This window comes from Pelodiscus sinensis, chromosome 1 (assembly GCF_049634645.1).
Source record: "Pelodiscus sinensis isolate JC-2024 chromosome 1, ASM4963464v1, whole genome shotgun sequence".
Classification (NCBI taxonomy): Eukaryota; Metazoa; Chordata; order Testudines; family Trionychidae; genus Pelodiscus; species Pelodiscus sinensis.
Window position 1 is genome coordinate 107,008,344 of NC_134711.1, and position 21,124 is coordinate 107,029,467.

Sequence of the window (21,124 nt, forward strand, 5' to 3'; positions counted from 1 at the left end):
ATAACAAATTGAGTTAGGTAAACTAGTTCAGAGGAAACTGATGTGTCTAACACCCGGGAAGTCACTGTTTTTTGTAATAGGTTTTTTTGGCTCAATTTTTTGCTCTTAATGCAAAAAGATCTGAGGCTTCCAAGTAGGGAGGGCAGATATAAGAGGTTTATCTGAAGTTCTGCCCTGCATTTCCATTGCTGCTACAACATCTCACTGATTTTTGTGCCCTACACTCCATGGGTGTTCAAAATTAGTAATTTTTTTCAGTGCTTCAAACCTTAAAATTTTAAAGTTTTGGGGAGGAAAAGGCCAGTATGGTCTAAAATTGTAAATCAGAGTTAAGCCCCTAAATCCATATTTAGGTATCTACCTTTCAAAATCTTGTCCTGGTTTTTTTTTTTTTTTTTTTTTTAAACATTAGCGAAAACATTACCAAATTGATTCCTTTTTCATGTATGCTGGAAAACGTTTACACACATTCTTCATTAGCACTCATGGGACATCCCCATAGGATAAGGTGTAAATGTTTTGTAAGGATCATGGCAGACGGGGTGGTGGCAGGCAAAAGCATGGTGTGCTAGTCCTTGGAAGAGTTGCGTGTCCTCATCAGTGAAGCTGCATATTCATAGTGAGCAATAACTGCCCCTCTTCCTTGAGTGGTCCATTAGTCATCTAGCACCACTGGGTCAGACAACAGTTTGTAGCTGATCAAGAAGTAGGGATAGCATTGGTAGCTGTTGAAGATCACATAAATATTTGGACTGGCTACATTATCAACATAGGAGTCATAGCATTCCCTACCAGACACTCTTTGTGGTAGCTGGCAGTAATGCTTTTTCCCACATGTAGGTTTACCAACCAATATCTTGGCCAATAACATGTGGCGCAGTCCACCTTTTCCTGCCTGGGCATAGCGATCAGCCTGGTCTGCACCCACGGTGAAATAGCAACCTCTGCTATATGTATGTGATCCTGAGAGGTGAGTGTCAAACTTTATCTGGCAGGTGAACCCCAGCTGTCTGGCTGAGGTGCTGTGGAAGAGGTGCTTCTCTAGCCTCAGTTTCTCATCTGCTGAGAGTCCCTGTGACATTAAATCTTTTTGGCTGAGGAGGGAACAAAGGAGAAACAAATGCGGTTAGTTACTGGCCAATGGGGAAACTTGTGGAGAAGCCAGAAAAGTAACCAGAAACCTAATCCCATCTCCACCCTGTGGGTCTATCATCTTGCTTCCTTAACATGTAGAAAACAAGTGATAGGCTTAATGTCTCTCTTGATCAACCTGGAGTTGAAGTTCAAATCTAATCACTCACTCTGGACAATGGAAGTAGGGCTACAGAGGCTCACCAAACACTTAAATGCTCTAGCCCTCTAAACTGTATAATCTTTCACAGTTGTATACAGCATGTGTAAGAATAGGAGGTTTGCTCATGCATTTGCAGTTGTCATTCCCATATTTCCATCTGCACCAATAAATCACCCTTCATGCAAGAAATTAAATGTGGCCATCTCACTTATCCTGCCTTCATACAGTGAGATTTCAGCTTCACCTGAATCTGAATATCATTCATGACTCAGTGTGTGTGTTTCTGGCTACCATGGAGATGGTGAAAGAGGGGCAGAGTTAAGGTTGTGTTTGTAACCTCAACTGTGCATTTCTACACTAGTCCTCTTTTCAAAGAATAAGTGCACCACATGTGGAGGCTGGTAGTTTAAATCCTGCACTTGATTGTAGATACTGACATTGTGCTGCTGCCTGGTTCAGATTTTGGAAAGATAAGTCATGGCCCTAAATGTGCTGCAACTGCACACCCTAAGACTTAAGCCCTGAGATTCACAATCCTTGTTTGTGTGCAGCAATAGCCAAACCCGAGTGCACAAATGGGCCTTTCTTCCAATCTCTGAATACTGCAGGATCTGCATTTTGAGGCTTTTAGCACCAGGATTCATTCATCCACTTGCCAACTCTACTACAGGACCCACACACTGGTGTATAAGCAATGAGATGCAGATTTCCAGTCTCCAAAGAATTTGTGTTTGCTTCCAAGAACAATGCAACCTGTACTTCCACTCTGACCTAACCCTCTCTGAGCCCCAATTTTACCTGCAGTATTTTTGCCAGAGAAAGTCATTCCGGATCCTGTGAACTGAGAGCAGAAGAACGTTGTCCTCCGAGAGTGTCTTGTGAAAGACAGTGTAAATGGCGTGGTATGCTGTTTCTGATGGCAACACCTCCTCCTTTGTAAATGGGACACTGCCTTCTGGAGGCTTAATCCAGTCAGCAGGATATGGGCCACTGTAACCATCTGTAGGATCTTCTCCAGGGATGTTAGATGTGGGATGATGCAGTCGTGAGGGGCTGCTTGGAATTGTACTAAGGTAAGAATAAGATAGAATTTACTTCATCCTAGTGCTATGTAGATGCCATTAGTGATAGTATCACCTGTAGCATTCCTTACCACAGCCATGGCAACATCTGGAGAGGTGAGCGATACGTGGGCCGGAGCTGGATAATGTGGGTGTTTCCTGTGTTATGATTGTATATTAGATGGTTCTTGAAGTTCACGGTGTAGACGTGGCCTCGCAGCTGAAAGACATGCTCTTGTGCGCCATTTTCAAAGGCAGCCAGGAAATCACACGAGAGGGGCTGAGAGGGGTGAGAAAGGGTAAGCTGCAGTTTCAGGAGCTTGAAGAAAGCTAACCACTTCCACTATGCATGTAGCTCCTCACTACTAGAGCTCAGCCCTGCCCTGGAGCAACCAGTCTCTTGGTACTAAAAGAAATTCCAAATACATAGTCTTTCAGTCCTTGCCTTTATCATCATATACAGACAGAGCCCAGAATGGATTGATAATCTAAAGAGACATCCCTCCCTCAAAGTTAATCTGAGTTCTACTTTTTATACCTCCTCATATTTCTTCCACATGCTGCCATCCTGCCAGTATACTGCCCACTCTGTAGGAAAGTGGGAGTTCTGCTCTGGATCACTGGTATTGGACAGCCGCCGTATATTACTGAAAGGCCCATGGTGACCTATTTCCAATGTGTGCAAGTTGAGTTTCCCACACAAGGCCTTCCTAGGAAAGAAGAAAAATTGCTAATCTGTAACTGGAGTTTTGGGAGCAGATTCAGAACAGATTGCTCTTGTGCTGCCTACGTTAACCCAGGAAGTCTCTAAGATGTTCTGATTATTTGGATTCTACCATGAGCAAAATTATATCTCCCTTCCCACTTTTCCCCTATGTTCAGTTCCTTCTGCCCTCTCAGCTCTCAAATGAAGATGACGGTTGGGTGTGTGTGAATTTGTACTCCAGTTACAAGTGAGTAGCTGTTCTTTCTCCAGGTGCCAGGTGTTGGGGGATTCACAGACAGAAAGACTAGGGAGGTAGGGATGAGGCTATTAACTGCAAAACTGCTTTTTTTACTGGAAGCCCAGGGACAAGATGAGCTCCTGGTTGCAGGTCTACAGATTTCCGTTACTAAGCCTAATAGAATGCACCCTGACACCTTCAAGCTTTGGGACAGCTGCAAGTCAATGGCATATTTCAATACAGGCTTTAATCTATTTCAGGCATTTGGAGGAGATTTCTTGTTCTCTCTCTTTGTTGTCATATACCACAAATAATCCAGGGACCTATGGGAAGGAAACTTTCTAACTTGATCTTCTGTTTTCTGGGAAGAACTTATTCCCTATTCATCATGCATGGAAGCTTCAGAGTCTAAGAACTCGGGTCTGTTGCAGGGAGGATTCTATTCCTGGTCACAGCTGTCCTTTATTTCTGCTTACTGAAAGAGTACTACCTACGGTGCAGGAAACACTCAATTTGTAAACAATCCAACCTTTAGAATAATGGGATCATTAACTTTAATAACTAAATTGTAACTCTGTATAGGCTACACTCACATGTTTACATCAGGAGGCCAAAAACTACCTTCTGTTACTCTAGTACAGAGGTGGGCAATAAAATGGTGGTGGTTAGCTCCTGGCAGGCTGCCACCACTATATTTACCTGCTTCTCTGGCCAATGGGAGCTGCAGGAAGGGGCACTGACTGAGACACCTCTACCTACCACTCTCCTTGGCCAAGAGTGGCGATCCATGGCCAATGGGAACTACAAGTGCCCGTACATGCGGAGATGCAGGTAAATGTAGTAGCAGCAGCTCACTGAATCCAGCCTGCAGGCTAGTATTTGCCCACTGCGATCTAGTAGTGATCAGGATGCGTCCCTTTAGAGAGATGTTACTTCCCGGGGTGGGGGAGGATCAGGTAAGCAGTGCTCTCTTCTGATTCATAACATTGCTGTGCTCTATGATGAAAGCTGAGTGGCCAACAGTAAAGCACAAGTAGGAGGGCGGAATAACAGAAATGCAAAATATGACTTGAGACTTATTTTCTGTGGAAAAGAACTTTCAAATTGTGAAATAATGTATTTGGAAATGACCCCATGTGTCACCTTCCTCTCAAAGATTGCCTCCTTGGAGAATAAATCCACTTTTTATAGGACCCGATGAAAGTACTCAGGAAGCTGCCTGGCTGCTCTACATATTTCTTCTGCTTATAAAACTGAGTAATCTCCTTTTCAAATGTGCTTTAACATCCTCTGGCTTCCATGCTGCAGCTTGTGATCCATCTGGCTAGAAAAAGGTTTGGATGCTCTCAGGCACTTGAAGGCAGGAGACAAATAGGGTTCATGATCTCATTACTAGTCTGACCTTTTAATTTAGACACTAAGTGCTCTGTGCCTATACAGATCATGCCACAATTTTACCATTCGATACTTGAGGTTTGGGCAGGCAGATGACCTCACAGTGTCCTAAGAGCTGTGGAAACCAGAGTGAATGAGTTTGGTAGACAGAGGAGCACTTTTATCCTTGCAGAAGCCACAGCGGGGATCTTGCACACAAAGTGGTGTGAATGCTAAGCTTAGTCTTGCTGACTCTATGGCTAATAGGAAACCAAGCTTTTATGAAAGAAATAAGATCTGAGCACCAGGGCTCAAAGGATTGTGCAGGCCAGGCTTTGAGTAGTGAAGTTAAAAAGGGCACATTTAGGGAAGTGGGCCTTATGCTCAGGCTTCCTGCTCTGAGAATTCAGAGGCTACGTCTAGACTGGCCAGATTTTTAAAATCTTGCCAGCTGTCTAAACTGGGCCTAAGTTCTTGCACTAGAACAATGACGATCTCATGTAAGATCATCAGTGTCCTTGTGCAAGAATTGTGATGCTCCCGCTCAGGGATAAATGCTTCTTGCGCAAGGGTTCTTGCGCAAGAGGCCAGTGTAGACGGCTCTTTCGCAAGAAAGCCCAGATGTGCAAAATGGCGATCGGGGCTTTCTTGCACAAGAAAGCCCCATACTGGCATGGGATGCTCTTGTGCAAAAGCACATTTCTTGTGCAAAGGCACCTGCCTGTATAGATGCTCTCTTGAGCAAATGCTTTTAATGGAAAAACTTTTCCATTAAAAGCATATGTGCAAGATCGTGCCAGTCTAGACACAGCCAGAGTGTCTGGGAGTGATTTTATGACAGCTTATTACTAATGACCATCATCTATCGTGCAATACTGAGAGGATCTGGTGCTCAGAACCAAACCTTTCTAGAGAGAGGGAAGACAAATCCAGAGCTTAGCTTTGTTAAACCCAGATTTCTCTTGTTCACTTTTTTCTTCACACCAGAAATAGAATGTAGACCAAATGTCAGAGTAAAGGCTTGATAGTAGATTCGTGCCTGGACGTGAGACTTCTCTTCTTCTCCAAGAAGCTTGATACAGCCTAGGCTTTCCCTTTCAGTGCCCAGGCTGCCATATGGAGGCAGTTTAGGCTGTGATGCAGAAGGGGTCTCTGATGGTAGGGGATTTGGCCTTCTGGGCAGGTGTAGTCATACCAACAGGTGGATCAGGTCTCAGCGTGGAGACCTCCTTGGCCAGTAATGTAGCAATAGCTGCATTCTCTTCTGCACCACTTTCCTTTGGAGTGATAGTGGAGGGAAAGCATATAATGTATGGTTTAGATGTTTCTGGACAAGGATGTCTTTCCCCAGAAACTGGGTATCCCTTGTGAAGTAGGAGAGCCTTTGAATGCCTCTGGCAGGCACACTGACCCATTCCAGGTCTGAGATGCTGAATCCTAGCTCAGCAACTATTCTATTGAGCCTGTGCTCGACCAATATGGACGATCTGCTTTTCGAAAGAGTGCTTATTATGTGGGTTGCTCATATAGGATAAAAGCTCCATTGCCTTTGAGTGCAACTTCTAGCACCTGGCTCCTCCCAGAGTGGTCAGATTGCTATAGTTGTAATGTTGAATTGCACTAGAACATGCTCTCCGTTGATCTACAGCTAGGCCACCTGATGAGTCAACATGCCTGCTCAAAATTCTAGCAAACTGATATTCTCCTCCTGTGGGAGCCTATTGGTATTGTGATGTCACAGTGTCTGGGGATGTTTCCAAATCCTTTGTGGCTGTGTTAATGATGAGCACCCAAGGGCAGGCCCGCCAATAAGGGAGGCAATGGGAGCAACTCTCCTGGGGCCTGGCAATTCAGAAAAGCCCAGGGCTCCTGGATGCTGCTACCACAGCAGTGGCTGGAGCCCCAGGCCCTTTAAATCACCACTGCAGCCCTATGCAGTGCACTCCAGGTGGCTCTGAGAGCTTCCCATGGGAAGCTAGCTCCAGCCCTGCCTCTTCTGCCCAGGATCCCATCCTTTCCAGGTTGTGGAGCTGGCACCTCCCATTTTTTCCAGGGACTCAGCGAGTCTGTTAGCCCCACTACCCTTGGGTCTAGAGGTCAAGAGCTGCTAAAATTCAGGTAGCTGGCACATCAATCCAGTACATTTGTCCCACATTCATCTTGGAAATTCCCAGTTTCTGACCCTCGTACCTAATGCCAAACAGAAAACTGTCCTCCTTTAATGTGTGTGTGGTTTTTTTTTTTTTTTTTTTTTTTTTTTTTGTGGACTGCTGCTGTCTATATGGGCTAAATGAATCTAGCTCCTCAAAGATATAAAATTGCCATGGTTGCTCTAAAATGATCTAACTAATTCTAAAATGTCTGTACAACTATTTCTAACTGGTGGAAAGAAAAAATGGTGAGTGGACTCACAAGGTAAAGAACCAGAAGAGTTCAGCTCTGCCTGCTTTTGGCAACTGGAAGTCATTCAGTGGGGGAGTATAGAAAGAGGAGAAGTGGTACATCTCCTTGTATAACCTCACATAGATCATTTGATAGCTTGGCTTTTTCATCACTTACTTGTCAATCAATTTAACATGCGCTCTTTCTATGTCACTGTATAGCTTCTCCAGATGCCGCTGAGCCGAGTCATTCACACTCTGCCAGACCTGACTATCCTTCCTCTTTACCTGCCAGTGGTAGGGATAGCGAGTGTGGTGGAGCTCACAGATAGACCCCTGAGGACAATTCCCCAAAAGAAAGTGGTCACAGATCTGGATTCCTTCTCTCTGACGTGTGTGGAATTGGATTTCCATCTTGCGCACAGGCCCCTTTGGAAACTCTCCTTTGTTACATGAACCAGCTTCCTTTGAGCGGCAACTGCGCTTTATGGGCACAGGGGGTGGGCTGTGAGGACGTATATTTCCAAAAGCCGATACTGAGGCCGGTGAGGAAGCAGTCCTTGGTCTTTTGAAGGAACATGATTCCTGGAAGAAAAGGAAAGGCTGCAACATAGGAATGAGACACAGATCGACTTTGGATAGAGGGCCTTGTGCCCTCGCTTCTGCCCTACACATTTTATCTCCCAATGCCTCGTATCCTGGGCTTCACATACACCCCGGCCCACCATTAGGATATAATTCCCTTCAGCTTCACCTCTCAAAGTGAATGCAGTGCTCCCCACCCCGTTAGAAGCCTTTCTGCTCCCCTTGCTTACAGTAAATCTCTGGAGTGTGTGTCTGAATGCTTTCCCCTACAGAGCTCTCTGCTCTTCTCAGGGTGAGAGGGGAGTGGAGTTATTATTCCATGCCTAGAAAGAATGGGTTTGCCAGTCAACACTCCCTTCAAAGACTCACGATAACATCCTCCATCCATTGGGCCTGGCTGGAGCAGAGGAAACATTAACTGACTTTGTACGGGAGTCATGCCAACAGCATTCTCAAAGGATTCTAAGTTTTCTAATTTCAGACTTACTTTCTGTTTCACCCAAGAAGCTCATTTGAGACAGTCTGACCATTGGCTGCATTCCCTAGCAGTTAGTGCTGGAAGGAGCCTTCCAAACACTTTGTCTTTGATCATGATGATTCCAAGACATAAGCCAGAGGAGCTTAAGACTTTTGGAATGGCACCTGCTCCTCCATTCACTACTGAGGTTTCTGCCCTCAGTTTTTTTCTATCCTCTCTAGTAAGTGGCACCTGCAAAACTGGGCTCTTATTGCTCCAACTATACTCTATGTTGATGACTTACAATTTCACCTCCTAATTTCTGACCTTTCTCTGTCTCTCCAGTCCTGCAATTTGACCTAGCTTCTCCTGTTTTATCTTAAGATTAATATGACCATAAATGAACTCTTCGTCTTCCTTCCTAAACACTCCCCACTAGTTCCTATCATGACTGACAATACCACAGCTTCCTTGTGGTTCAATCTAGCATTTCCTTTAGATATCTTTTTCTCCTCATACACCCGACCCAGATTTTTCCTCTCCTTCTGCCTTGATGACTCAGAAATCTGTCCTCCTATCTCTATCTCCAGAGCAAAAGGTCTCAGCTGAGCCTTTCTCATCTGTTGTCATGACATCATCTCCATCTGTCTTGACTATAGCAATATCCTTCTTGGTGGCTTCCCTAACATCCACATTGTCCCTATTCAGTCCATGGGAAATGCTGCTGCTAAAATAATCTTCCTGGATTACTGCATGGAGCAAGACTCACCCTTGTTCTTTGAATACCACAAATGGTTCCCTCTTGGTCACTGGACTGAATCTAACTTGCTTGTTACTTCCCAGGCCTCCTTCCTACTTACATGCCCTTGTAAAGTTCAAGGGCCAAGTGGATCGCTTGGAAATGTAATAAAATTTAGCATCCCTGTGGTGGGGAAAAACACCTCAGCAGCTCAGCACTGTGGCATTCAATTTCAAAAAGGAGAACTACACAAAAATGAGGAAAGGTACAGTGACAAAAGTAAAATCCCTGCAAGCTGCATGGAAACTTCAGACACCGTAATAGAGGCCCAACATAAATGCAATACCCAACATTAAAAAACACACTAAGGGCACCAAGGAAGTGCCACTGTGGTTTAGCCACCAAGTAAAAGAAACAGTGAGAGAGAAAAAGGCAGCATTTTAAAAGTGGAAGTTAAATCCCAGTGAGGATAATAGAAAGAAGCATAAACTCTAAGACGAAAAGCCAAAAAGGCATTTGAAGAACAGTTAGCCAAACACGCAAAAAGGAATATCAAAATGTTTCAGTACACCAGAAGCAGGAACCTGCTAAACAACCGGGGGGCCACTTGACCATCAAAATGCTCAAGGAGTACTCAAAGACGATAAGGTCGTTGCAGAGAAACTAAATGAATTCTTTGCTTTGGTCTTTATGGCTAAGGATGTTACAGAGATTCCCAAACCTGAACCATTCTTTTTACATGACAAATCTGAGGAATCATCCCAGATTGATGTGTCATTAGAAGAGGTTTTGGAACAAATTGATAAACTTAACTGTTAAGTCACTGGGACCAGATGGCATTCATCCAAGAGTTCTGAAAGAACTCAAATGTGAAATTTTGAAACTTTTAACTGGTTTGTAACCGATCCTTTAAATCAGCTTCTGTACCTAATGACTGGAGGATAGCTAATGGGATGCCAATATTTTAAAAAGGGCTCTAGAAGTCATCCTGGCAATTACAGACCAGTAAGTCTAAGGTCAATATTGGGCAAATAAGTTGAAAATGTAGTAAAGAATAAAATTGTCAGACACATGGATGAATATAATGTGTTGGGGAAAAGTCAACATGGTTTTTGTAAGGGGATATCATGCCTTACTAAACTAGTAGAGTTCTTTGAGGGGTTCAACAAACAGGTGGACAAGGGGAGAGCCAGTGGATATAGTGTACTTAAATTTCCAGAAAGCCTTTGACAAGGTCCCTCACTCTTAAGTAGAGTTGTCATGGGATAAGAGGGAGGGTCCTCTCATGGACTGATAACTGGTTAAGACAGGAAACAAAGGGTAGGAATAAATTGTCAGTTTTCAGAATGGAGAGAGGTAACTAGCCATGTCCTGCAAGGGCCTGTACTGGGACCAATCCTATTCAACCTATTTATAAATGATCTGGAGAAGGGGTAAACAGTGAAGTGGCAAAATTGGCAGATGTTACTAACCTGCTCAAGATAGTTAAGAACATAGCAGACTGTGAAGAGCTTCAAAAAGATGCTCTCACGAAACTAAGTGATTAGACAACAAAATGGAAAATGAAAGTTAATGTTGCTACATGTAAAGTTATGCACATGGGATTATTTTTTCCAAACTATACATACAATATGATGGGAACTAATTTAACTATAACTACTTGAGAGAGATCTCAGAGTCATTGTGGATAGTTCTCTGAAAACATCCACTCAATGTGCAGCGGCAGTCAAAAAAGCAAACCGAATGCTAGGAATAATTTAAAAAGAGATAGAGAATAAGACCGAGGACATTGTATTGCCTCTATATAAAACCATGGTACACCCACATCTTGAATACTGCATACAGATGTGCTCACTTCACAATATATTGGCATTGGAAAAGGTTCAGAAAAGGGCAACAAAAATGATTAGGGATTTGCAATGGGTCCCATATGAAAAGAGATTAAAAAGACTTGGACTTTTTAGCTTAGAAAAAGAGGAGACTACGGAGAGGATATGATAGAGGTCTATAAAATCATGACTGAGGTGGAAAAAGTGAATATGGAAAAGTTATTTGCTTGTTCCCATAACATAAGAACTAGTGGCCACCAAATGAAATTAACAGGTAGCAGGTTTAAAACAAACAAAAGGAAGTTTTTCTTCACTCAGCACATGGTCAACCTGTGGAACTCCTTGCCAGAGGGGGTAATGAAGACCAGGACTTTAACAGGATTCAAGAAATAACTAGATAAATTCATGGTCCATCAATGGCAATTAGCCAGAATGGGTAGGAATGATGTCCCTAGCCTTCTGTCAGAGGCTGGGAATGGGGGACAGGACTGGGATTGCTTGAAGATTCCCTGTTCTGTTCACTTTCTCTGGGGCATCTGGCATTGGCCACTATCACAAGATAGGATACTGCTAGATGGACCCTTGGTCTGACCCAGTATGGCCATTCTTATTTTAACAATCTTTTGGTTTCAGTCTTAAATTCTATAGGATTGTTTCATCAGGGCTGCCAGTCCATAGGGAAGACAGGAAGCACTAGCAGAAACCCACAACCATCTGGCCCAATGCTCAACTGGAAAATGCACAATCAAAGAGGGAATTGCTGTGAGTAAAAGCAAAATCAAAAAAGATATTTCAAAGTAAGTGCAGTAAGGTGAATTTTGCCTGTGACCAGAGAACCAAGCACATGATTTCAGAAAAATATTGCTGAGTGATGAAATAAAAGAACTGACATATTTTTGGAGGGGGTGAGTTAATGGCAGCTGGAAAACATGTGAGGTGGCGCACAATTTCTAGGAACTCATAGCGCCAAATTTTTCTTTTCCTCACTAGCAATGCAAGACCCAAGATCCTTAGGTTGTGATAACTTTTAAGTAAATCTGTTGTATATTAGACAGCGTTATCTGTCTGTCTAATTCGAGAACTCCTCACAAGGGTAATAGCTAGGACCACTAAATTCAGAATACAGGTCCCTTTTATGGTAACTTAAAGCAAGGTCAGGGTTTGGTTGTGCCAGGAAAATGGAATGTGCCTGGAATGGGATTGCTTCTCATAAAACCATACAGAAACGAGACAGAGTTGCCAGGCAGGTGAAAGGGGCTGGCTGTGGATGTGCACCCTCCTTCCCCCTCATACGGGCCTGTCCCAGCTCTGAGCCCCCCATTCCCCGGATGCCCTTTAGCTGAAGCTCCCCTTTTCCCCCCAATTTGTGTGGGAGTGTTCCTGGCAGTTCCCTTTCATCAGGGAGAGAGGAGAAATGTGAATAGAAAATACATCATCTCTTTTCCAGGTTGTGGGTATGACTTCTGTAACATGGGCCCAATTTTAATGAAAGGAAGCACTGAAGTAGAGCTTGGGCATCCTGCTGTATATGCATTCCCAGGAATTATAGGGCACAATAGGAATCCAAGAAGGAAGATATGTGGGGAAATAGGATGGTGACCTGATTAAACCACTGAACTAGGAATGCCTGGGTTGTAGTTATCTCATTTTGTCACAGGTGAGACAATGGAAGGACCTGTGCAAAGTGTCGACTATTTTTATTGTACTATGTTAGAGAAGCTTTGTGGGGGAGGGGGGCATCTTTTAAGTTTGCCAAGACTGTTTGTATGCATGCTGCAGGCAGCAGATTGAATAACTAAATCTTTTCCTCATTCAGTGTTGCACAGCAGCAAATCACAGGCCTCCTTTGTCCTATATATCAAGCCTACATTTTTGTTTTCCTGGGGACCTGCAGCGAGGGTCACCACAGTGCAAAAGTGAAGGTCTACGGGGGTGCAAAGGAAAGGTGGTATTCTACTGGCAATGATTTCCTGCTACTCTGTCCAGATCCTAGCCAGCCTGTCTCCCTTGTCAGAATAACTGCATTAGAGTGAAGGATCTGAGTGTGCGAAATTTTATTTATCCTTCATCTTCCTCGATTTGCTTTCTACCAGCCTCTCTCTCTCCGTTCAGAGCAGGACAGCAAAATTAAATCTTACCTTGTTCCCTGGCTCTTCTATATCTGTATCTTCTCCTCCTTCTTTATCTTCTGTTTCCCTGCTTTCATGCTTTTTTCCTTGCTTCCGTTTCTTTTTATCTCTGTGTCCTTCTCTCACAGTGGAGGTGGGTTTCAACTTTTCAGTCTCCTGTGTCAAGTGCAGATGATACTTCATGATGGAGTTATTCTCAATGCTGGGCCTGCCCTGAAAGCAGCTGCCATCATACCTGCCTATTCTGATCCTACAGGAAAAACTAGCTTCTAGCTACACAAATACACACTATTCACCTGGACTTCATGCCCCAATACCATACTTCTCCTTTAATGAAATCCCCTCTGTCTAATAATTATATAAGTAACTATTAATCGTAAACAAGCCAAGAGTAGTTAGCCAATGAGATTCCCACTCTAGAGTACTACACACTACTACCTTTTGCACAATATTCCTTCGATGGAGCCTCTTTTCTTAGGCTTCACTCTTTCAAGAAACACCAATACCTACAGTAAAACTCCAGTGGTCCGACATCCAATGGTCTGGCACTCCTGATGGTCAGGCATCATCTGGAACCCGGAAGTGCTCCGGGAAGCCAGACAACTGGAGCTGCTCTGCCCCCGGCTTCCCCAATTCAGCTGCTGCTGAAACTGACCAGCGGCTGACTTTGGGATGCCTGGGGCAGAGCAGCTGGGGTGCTGCCGGGTTGGTCCCCTAGTGCCGCCCCTTGGAGCTGCAGGACCAACCCGGCAGCACCCCAGCTGCTCTACCCCAGACTTCCCCAAGTCAGCCGCTGCTGAAACTGACCAGCGGCTGATTCTGGGAAGCCCGGGGCAGAGCAACTGGGGTGTTCTTCCCCGGGCTTCCCAGAATCAGCCGCTGGTCAGTTTCAGCAGCGGCTGACTTGGGGAAGTCTTGGGCAGAGCAGCTGGGGTGCTGCTGGATTGGACCCACAGCGCTGAGGGGGGCATCCCTCCCCCACTCCACCCCAGACCCCTCATAGCCCCCCCCCTTCCAATAGTCTGGCATATTTGATAATCCGGCACTCCCTGGGTCCTAAAGGTGCTGGATTATCAGAAGTTTACTGTACTTAGTCCATGTCTAGGCTAGACACGGTGATAAGTGCTGGAATGATGAAAGCTACCATGTCCCTGACTTGAAGCAGAAATAACCCAAATAGATGGTTTCTGACTACTATAAAAATTGTGCCAGCACCAGTAGGAATCTTGTAGAAAAATCCCTGCTGGAACCAGTAGCAGCACCTACAGAAGCTCTAGTGTAGAAGACGCTCCTACTCCCAGTGCAGTTATTTCTTAATCTTAGTGTTAAATTCCACACTTTTTTATATCTAAAAGTTCTGCTCGCCTTCAAGTTAGTTTACAGATGCATGTAACAGTCTCAGGCCCATGTGCACTGTTCCAGTTGAAATGGAGACAAAATGTGACCAGAGTTTGAAAATGAGATGCTGAGTTACCTGCATTAGCATAGAATATATATATATATGTGCATGTGAGAAATGGCCTTTGGAGAAGTTCCTGCTCCTTTATTCTCAGCTGGTCAACCATCTCTATCCCCCCACCCCCTTCAATAAATTAAACTACATTAAAGGACAGGGTGGAACAGAGTAAAAATCAGTTTTCATTCCTTAAATTTCTTTTAGCTCTGTCCTGGTTCTCATCCCAGCAGACTCTTCTCCCTTTTTCATTATTTACACTTCCACTATTCTTCTATGTATCCTGCCTTATTTTTTTCTGCTCCTCCTTCAATCTCCGGATTGTCCATTCCTTCTCTTTGGCTTTCTCTTCTGAGTTTTTTCTGGTTTTGTCTTAATGCATCTTTCTTTTTCTCACTTGCTGCTTTGTTCAGAAGGGAAGTTAATTGGAGCTTTTTGGAGGGAGGTGCCTCCTGAGAGAAGTGAAGATGAGGATATTTAGTTTTGAGGAATAGAATTGCACTGAGTGCTGGTCCCTGGGCTCCAAGGCTCCTCTACCCAAACCCCCGCTATAGTAGGGCCTAGCTAACTTGGATTTCACTTCTTAATGCAACATGGCTAAGGGAATTATCCTGCTAGTAGGTTTTGTGGTGAGTATAGGCAGGGCTCTCTGAATGGAACCCCAACTCTCTCCTGGGCTTTCTCTCTTACACCACACACACACACACACACACACACACGTAATCACTTCCCCCCACATGCACTGAACACACACACACAAGTAATCCCCCCCCCCCACATGCACTGATCTCTAAAGTGAGATGTCATCTTACCTACCCTACCCCCTTGCTTTTCTCCTCCAGTGGGACCAGCAACACTGTTCTTGGTGAGATTCACTTCCTCTGAGGGGGAGAAGGTAAGTCCTACCCATTGTGCCTTGTTTTCTGCTGCCACCACTATGGCCCTCATGAGTCAACAGGTCCAACTTCTTTCCAGTGCCAGCTGGCTAAGGGAGTGCATGTTGTCAGTGGTATGTGCAGAGGAAACCCTGCCCCCTTCCTGGTGTAACCATGGCAACGTGCCATGGCAAACTAAACAGCCGGTTCGAACATTCTGCATTCTCCTTGAACCCCACACTGTGCTAAAAGGGGTAACTTGTACAAAGGGATACTGGCTCCACTAACTGGGGACCAGAATAGTGTCTCAAATGGCCCACTCTGCATAGTGCAGAGACCTTTTAACTGAAGGGCTGGTTCCCACTCACTGCTCCTGTCATCTGAACCCCCAATCCTTGCTTTTATACGCTCCCCCCAAAAAAACCCCACAGTTCTAGTTCACAGTGATATCCTGGTGTCCTGGCCTCACTGCAAACACTGCTTCCTTAGTGGGAAACTGAGTCCACTTTGACTTTTACGCACTTGCTCATACGGAAGCCTGACTTACCCCAGAGAGACCCCACTCCGAGGCAAAGAGAGGTTGATTCAATGACTGTGAAGGCTGAGGAGAATCTCAGCTGGAAGGAACTCTAAGAATTGTTTTGTATGATGTCAGACTTAGGATGCAACTTGTAGGTTGACAGCCTGGTTATCAAATCTCTGCTCACCTTTGAGCCAGGCTTCCTATTTACCTGTTCTAGTCAGGATGCAGAGAACAACCTGCTTTTTACAGAGCTAGAGACAGGGAACAGACATCTTAAGTGAGAAACCCAGGACACTCATACTGGAGTGTAGGAAATCTGCAAGAATGTTTGAATGCAAGAACGTTTGAATGCAAGTATGTTGATGGGCATGTAGCTGTACCTTCTGCCCTAAAGCAGTGGAGGAGAAGAGGGAGAATAGGATGTTCACTCTTCCCCCTCCCCTGTCCTTTTCTCTTCAACCTGACTCTCTGATAGCTGTGCCTGCCCCATAACTAGCTTCCCTCCTTCACCTTTCCTTTCATTTTCTGCATTTGTCCGTCTACAGCATTTAACTCCTAGACTTTTAAGTATCAGAGGGGTAGCCGTGTTCGTCTGAATCTGCAAAAGCGGTGAGGAGTCCTGTGGCACCTTATTGACTAACGGAAGTGTTGGAGCATAACCTTTCATGGGCAAAGACCCACTTCGTCAGATGCATGTATCTGACGAAGTGGGTCTTTGACCACGAAAGCTTATGCTCCAACACTTCCATTAGTCTGTAAGGGTACGTCTAAACTACATGCCTCTGTCGGCAGAGGCATGTAGATTTGTTTGTTCAGCAAAGGTAAATGAAGCTGCGATTTAAATGATCGCGGCTTCATTTACATTTACATGGCTGCCGCGCTGAGCCGACAAACAGCTGATCAGCTGTTTGTCAGCTCGCCGCTAGTCTGGACGTTCCCCCCGTCGACATCAAAGCTCTTTGTCTGCAGCCCCGGTAAACCTCATTCCACGAGGAATAACGGGGCTGCTGACAAAGGGCTTTGATGTCGACAGGGGGAATGTCCAGACTAGCGGCAAGCCGACAAACAGCTGATCAGCTGTTTGTCGGCTCAGCGCGGCAGCCATGTAAATGTAAATGAAGCCGTGATCATTTAAATTGCGGCTTCATTTGCCTTTGCTGATCTGTCTAATCTACATGCCTCATGCCTCTGCACAATCAATCCGGTAGGAGGGCATTGGCAATCCCCAATTTTCCACCCCTACCCTACAGAGAAGCTGCTCTCCCTGCAGGAGAAGTGCCAGTGCAGGGCTGCATAGGGCACCAGCACTGGTAAGGACAGTCCTGACAGGTATGTTAGAGAGGGTACATGAATGAAAACCTCTATCTGACATGGGCAGACAAGGTGTTAGCTCTTGACAAGGCTTTAGGCCCCTGACAAATTCATTGCTGGAAATGAATCTTTCACCGTAAGTTGGTATGATTAAGATTGTATTAGACTTATAACAAAGTGTTTAGACTTACAAGCATGTAAGTTGCTGCATGTATTAATTTCACAATAGATCACATGCTATAAAGTAACTTTTTTAAGTTTTTGCTTTGGAACCTAAAACAGTCTCTGAAAGTGTGAGGGAGCAAGTAAGCAAGGTGTAAGGAGGATCATCTCCTTCCTTTTAAGAGGATCTATCAAAACTAAATAGACCACTGTGGGACATCACAATGCCAAGACTTTAATTGCCTCCTTGCACCCATGAAGAGGTTTCATACAAAAGTGCTTGTCCCATCGGGTTGAATTCGAGAAGGAACAAAAAACAAGGAAACTTTTCATTTTCTGCTGTTTGGACTCTCATGGGGCCAGAGCTATGACACAGAAGCAGAGATCCCCAGGGTCAGCCTGGGTTAACTCAAACAGATTCAAAGCTGACAGATTACAACAGCTCTTTCACCTTTTGAAACCATAGACTAACACATTTGTGTATATATGTTTGCCTGCTTTAATAATGATCTCATTTCTTTCCTTAGGAATCTTTCTAAAATGTATCAATTAAAAGCATTGTCTTTGGTGTGAGATTTAAGGTATACATTGAACCGGGGTAAGTGACTGACTGGACTCTTGGGACTGGGAGCAACCTGACTATTTTGTGATCTTCGGTTTATAGTGATCACCTATCACTAAGTCCAGCTTGCCAACACAGAAAAGAATGACCAAGGAGTCTGATTGTGACTCTGTGGGTAATGCTGTTGTTGTGGTATAGGAGTTCACACTTGTTACTGATTTGATAAAATTTAAGAGAGCATACAACCAGCTGGAGTTTCTGCCCTTGATCTTGGCAGTCTGCCCTAAGGTTAGCACTCACAATTGTCAGCCACTCCAGGCAGTGTGACAAAGTGTATTCAAAAATCTTATATGGAAGGAGGTATATGTTACGTATTCCTATGTCAGACTGTCCTAGGAAAGGGCACTTAGTCCAAGAGAGGCTGTTATGTTTGGGGAGTGTTAGTTTGGGTGAGAATTTGCCTTTAAAAATTGTATTTCTCTTGGTTTTATAGGACTAAATTCCATGTGTCCCTTTGAAGTCAAAAGCTCTCCAGTCTCCTGTGGGAGAAATCTCTGTATGTCTCAGGGTGCAGCTAACCGCTTCCTTTCCACCTCAGCATTGTCTTTTCAGACCTCTGCAGAGAAGTGGGGAAGCATGTAACTGATTTTGAAAATAAATAACCCTGCCATGAGAGTGCAGATAGTCGGTGACGTGCATGCATGAAAAGGTATTGATAGAGGGGAAATAGGGTCTTGCTCCTTCCCCTTCTCTGGTAACTTCCTTTCCCTCTTCTAAACTAAAATTACTGACATGTTAAAAGAAAATAAGGGAATAATTCAATATTTACCCCTCTGCATCTCTGGTGCTTTTTCCCCAATTCTAATTTCCTCATGCCTGAACTGTCTTCATTTTGCCAACACATGCCCTCTGCCCCTTCTGTGAATCCTACCTCATTCTTTCTGCTTGACTCAAATCTCTGGGCATCTCCTTCCCCTTCATTCTTTTGTCCTTTCAGTTTTCTCTGTGTTTGCTCTGTACAGTGTTTCTTTTTTTCATTTGATGCCATGTCCAGAGCAGAACTAGATTTCAGCTTCTTGGAGGAACCCAGCTCCTGCAAGAAGGAGACATTATGATACTTGATAATGAAGTATAGAACTGCCAGAAATGCAGGTTGCTGGGCTCCAAATCCTGCATGCACGTCCCATTCCCCATCACTGTTTTCTCCTAGTCTGATTTCTCCCCCACACTGCTCCTTATAACCTCTACATCCTGCCATCCTTTCTGTGAATCCTTAATAGAAAGTAAAGAAACTGCTTTGAACACCAGGCATCAGTCCCACCTCTCCTGTCCATATAGTACACTGCTCTCATAGTAGTGACCAGCTGTCTTAGTCATCACTACGTGACATATATTTCTCTTGATGGAACTAATCCTGTGAGGAGTCACACTTAAACGTGTGCAGAGCACACCCTGAATAAACATCTTAGGTTTCATCCCCACAACATTTGAGCTGTTCTGTTCTTAGGCCTAACTTGTCCAACACACACACACTTCCTCTGTAACCAAACCCCACATGGTTCAGTCTTCAGAAGCAGTAGGACACTAATTATGTGGTCCTGTGCTACTGGCCATCACCTTCTCCAACCCAGCATACCCAAACTCATACCTCAGCATACCTAGACACTTCATCCCTGGGCTTCAACTGCTCCCCAAATACATACCCTTAATAGCCAGTGAGACCCAACCTTACAGGTCACCTTACATCAAGGGGGGGCACTGCTCATCTTTGGGTTTAATCTCCCACTCAGCACCAAATACAACCTTCATTCTTGCTGCGGCTGCTGTTTTCTCTGCTTTTGTCTGGAGACCATTTTTACGGCCTTCCCCAGTATTTTCTGTTCTCCATGTCCTTTGTTTTTTCTTTCTCTTACTTTGTTCATTACACAGAGGGAAAACAGACTCAGGCCTTTTGAGCAAAGGCATCTCCTATTACAAAGGAAGAAGACCAACATTCAATGATGATACATGCAGCAGCTCAGAATGTAGGTTCCATGCTTAAATATCTTCCCATGTTCTGTTCACACTGCCCCCCCTTCGCCCCCCCCAGTGGGAGCTCCATCTAGATGCACATGCAGGTGTCCATCAAATACTACTATAACCCTGCAGGGGACATATGAATGTGCAGTAAAGAGCATTTGTCTAGAATCTCCACTGGAGGGTGCTGCTAGCTCTGTCATATGTCAGACTAGATTTGGGCGGAACAGATGAAGTGTATGGAGACTTATTTCTGGGGAGCACTGTGGTGAGACAGAAGGAAACATGGCCTTTAATCGTTTTAATTTTTCTTTGTTTCTTAGATTTTTAATTGTACATGGAAAACGTTCTACTTTCACTTGTGAGAATCTCCTGCTTCTTTCTCTCCAGTAGCCAGTAACTGCCTCATATCCACTTTTAAGTCAAACTTTCTGCTTGTCTTCGGGAGTGTCTCCTGCCTGTGTCCCAAAGTGGGACCTCATCCCCACCTGCATCTGCTGGGAGAGTGGGACCAAACTCTGAAAGTGAGAAAGCAGCAGAGCTGCCATGGAAATGCAAGACACTGACAGCATGCATGTAGGAATGTGGCACGTGGATGAGCTGCTCATCTTCTCCCCATTTCACTCATTACCTGGCCACCCCTCTTGAACTAAAACAAGAATACATTGCAGCAAAAAAAGTAGAGGGAGAATTCTGTGTTTATCTCTGTGCTTCCCTTGTATTCTTTCTCTCAGTTCTATTTCACTTGTACCCTGGCCTCTCCTGTTTTCACTTCCCCTTTCCCCTCCCCTTTCTATGACTCCTACCTCGTTTCTCCCATCTTCTCCTTCTGGCTCTTGATTCTGTGTTCCTAATTGTTTGTACTTCTGCTTTCTCTTCTGTTTCTTTCTGGTGCTCTGCCCTTGGCTTAAAGGGGACGTGGGGTTCAGCCATGGAGAGGAAAGTAACAACTGGCAGAAGGAGAGAGTGCGAGAAGTGAAGAGTGGGGGTGTGCACAGGTAAGTGTGCTCAGAGGTCCATGCTCTAGCCTCATCCAGCCTTGATTCTGCTCCATCTGCTTCTGTCTCTAGACTGGCTATGTCAACTCCCCTTGGATGTTCTGCTATCCTCCAGTTCCTGTGGTTTTTCTTTTTCTTTTGCTTGTTTTCCTTCTGGGGGAAAAAGAGACACAATAAATTGTAATGATGAGATACGGAGCAGCTCTAAATGCAGAGCTTAGGACTTCACTTCTCCTCTAGCCGCTATGTACAATGCTCCCTCAGTAGGACTGTAAGGCAAGGTCTACACTGCCCCCTTTTTGTTGGAAAAAGCTACGTGAATTGCGCTCCTCAATTTGTGTAGTTTTTTCCGACAGCTTTTCTGGAAGAGTGGCCAAGTGGGTGTAGATGGGGCCAAATAGCAGAAAAGCTTCCTCTTTTGGAGGAACTTA

At 44.6% G+C, this 21,124-nt stretch overlaps 1 protein-coding gene across 2 annotated transcripts in view; it reads right to left on the reverse strand.

Annotated features, from left to right (window-relative positions):
• Positions 1–5: 5 nt before the first annotated feature.
• The window catches only part of LOC106732835 (uncharacterized), a 33,120-nt gene continuing 12,001 nt past the window's right edge, over positions 6–21,124 (reverse strand). Inside the window, exons 6-15 of one of the 2 annotated variants that reach the window (XM_025190915.2) lie at positions 20,502–20,846; positions 19,483–19,647; positions 18,611–18,772; positions 14,534–14,698; positions 12,803–12,949; positions 7,233–7,657; positions 2,894–3,065; positions 2,448–2,635; positions 2,093–2,362; positions 6–1,094 (exon numbers count right to left, since the gene is read on the reverse strand). In XM_025190915.2, the coding sequence (XP_025046700.2) occupies positions 656–1,094; positions 2,093–2,362; positions 2,448–2,635; positions 2,894–3,065; positions 7,233–7,657; positions 12,803–12,949; positions 14,534–14,698; positions 18,611–18,772; positions 19,483–19,647; positions 20,502–20,846 (2,478 nt within the window). In that variant the 3' untranslated portion in view covers positions 6–655. The remainder of the gene's footprint in view (positions 1,095–2,092; positions 2,363–2,447; positions 2,636–2,893; positions 3,066–7,232; positions 7,658–12,802; positions 12,950–14,533; positions 14,699–18,610; positions 18,773–19,482; positions 19,648–20,501; positions 20,847–21,124) is intronic. The other variant, XM_025190914.2, reaches the window with a different exon arrangement.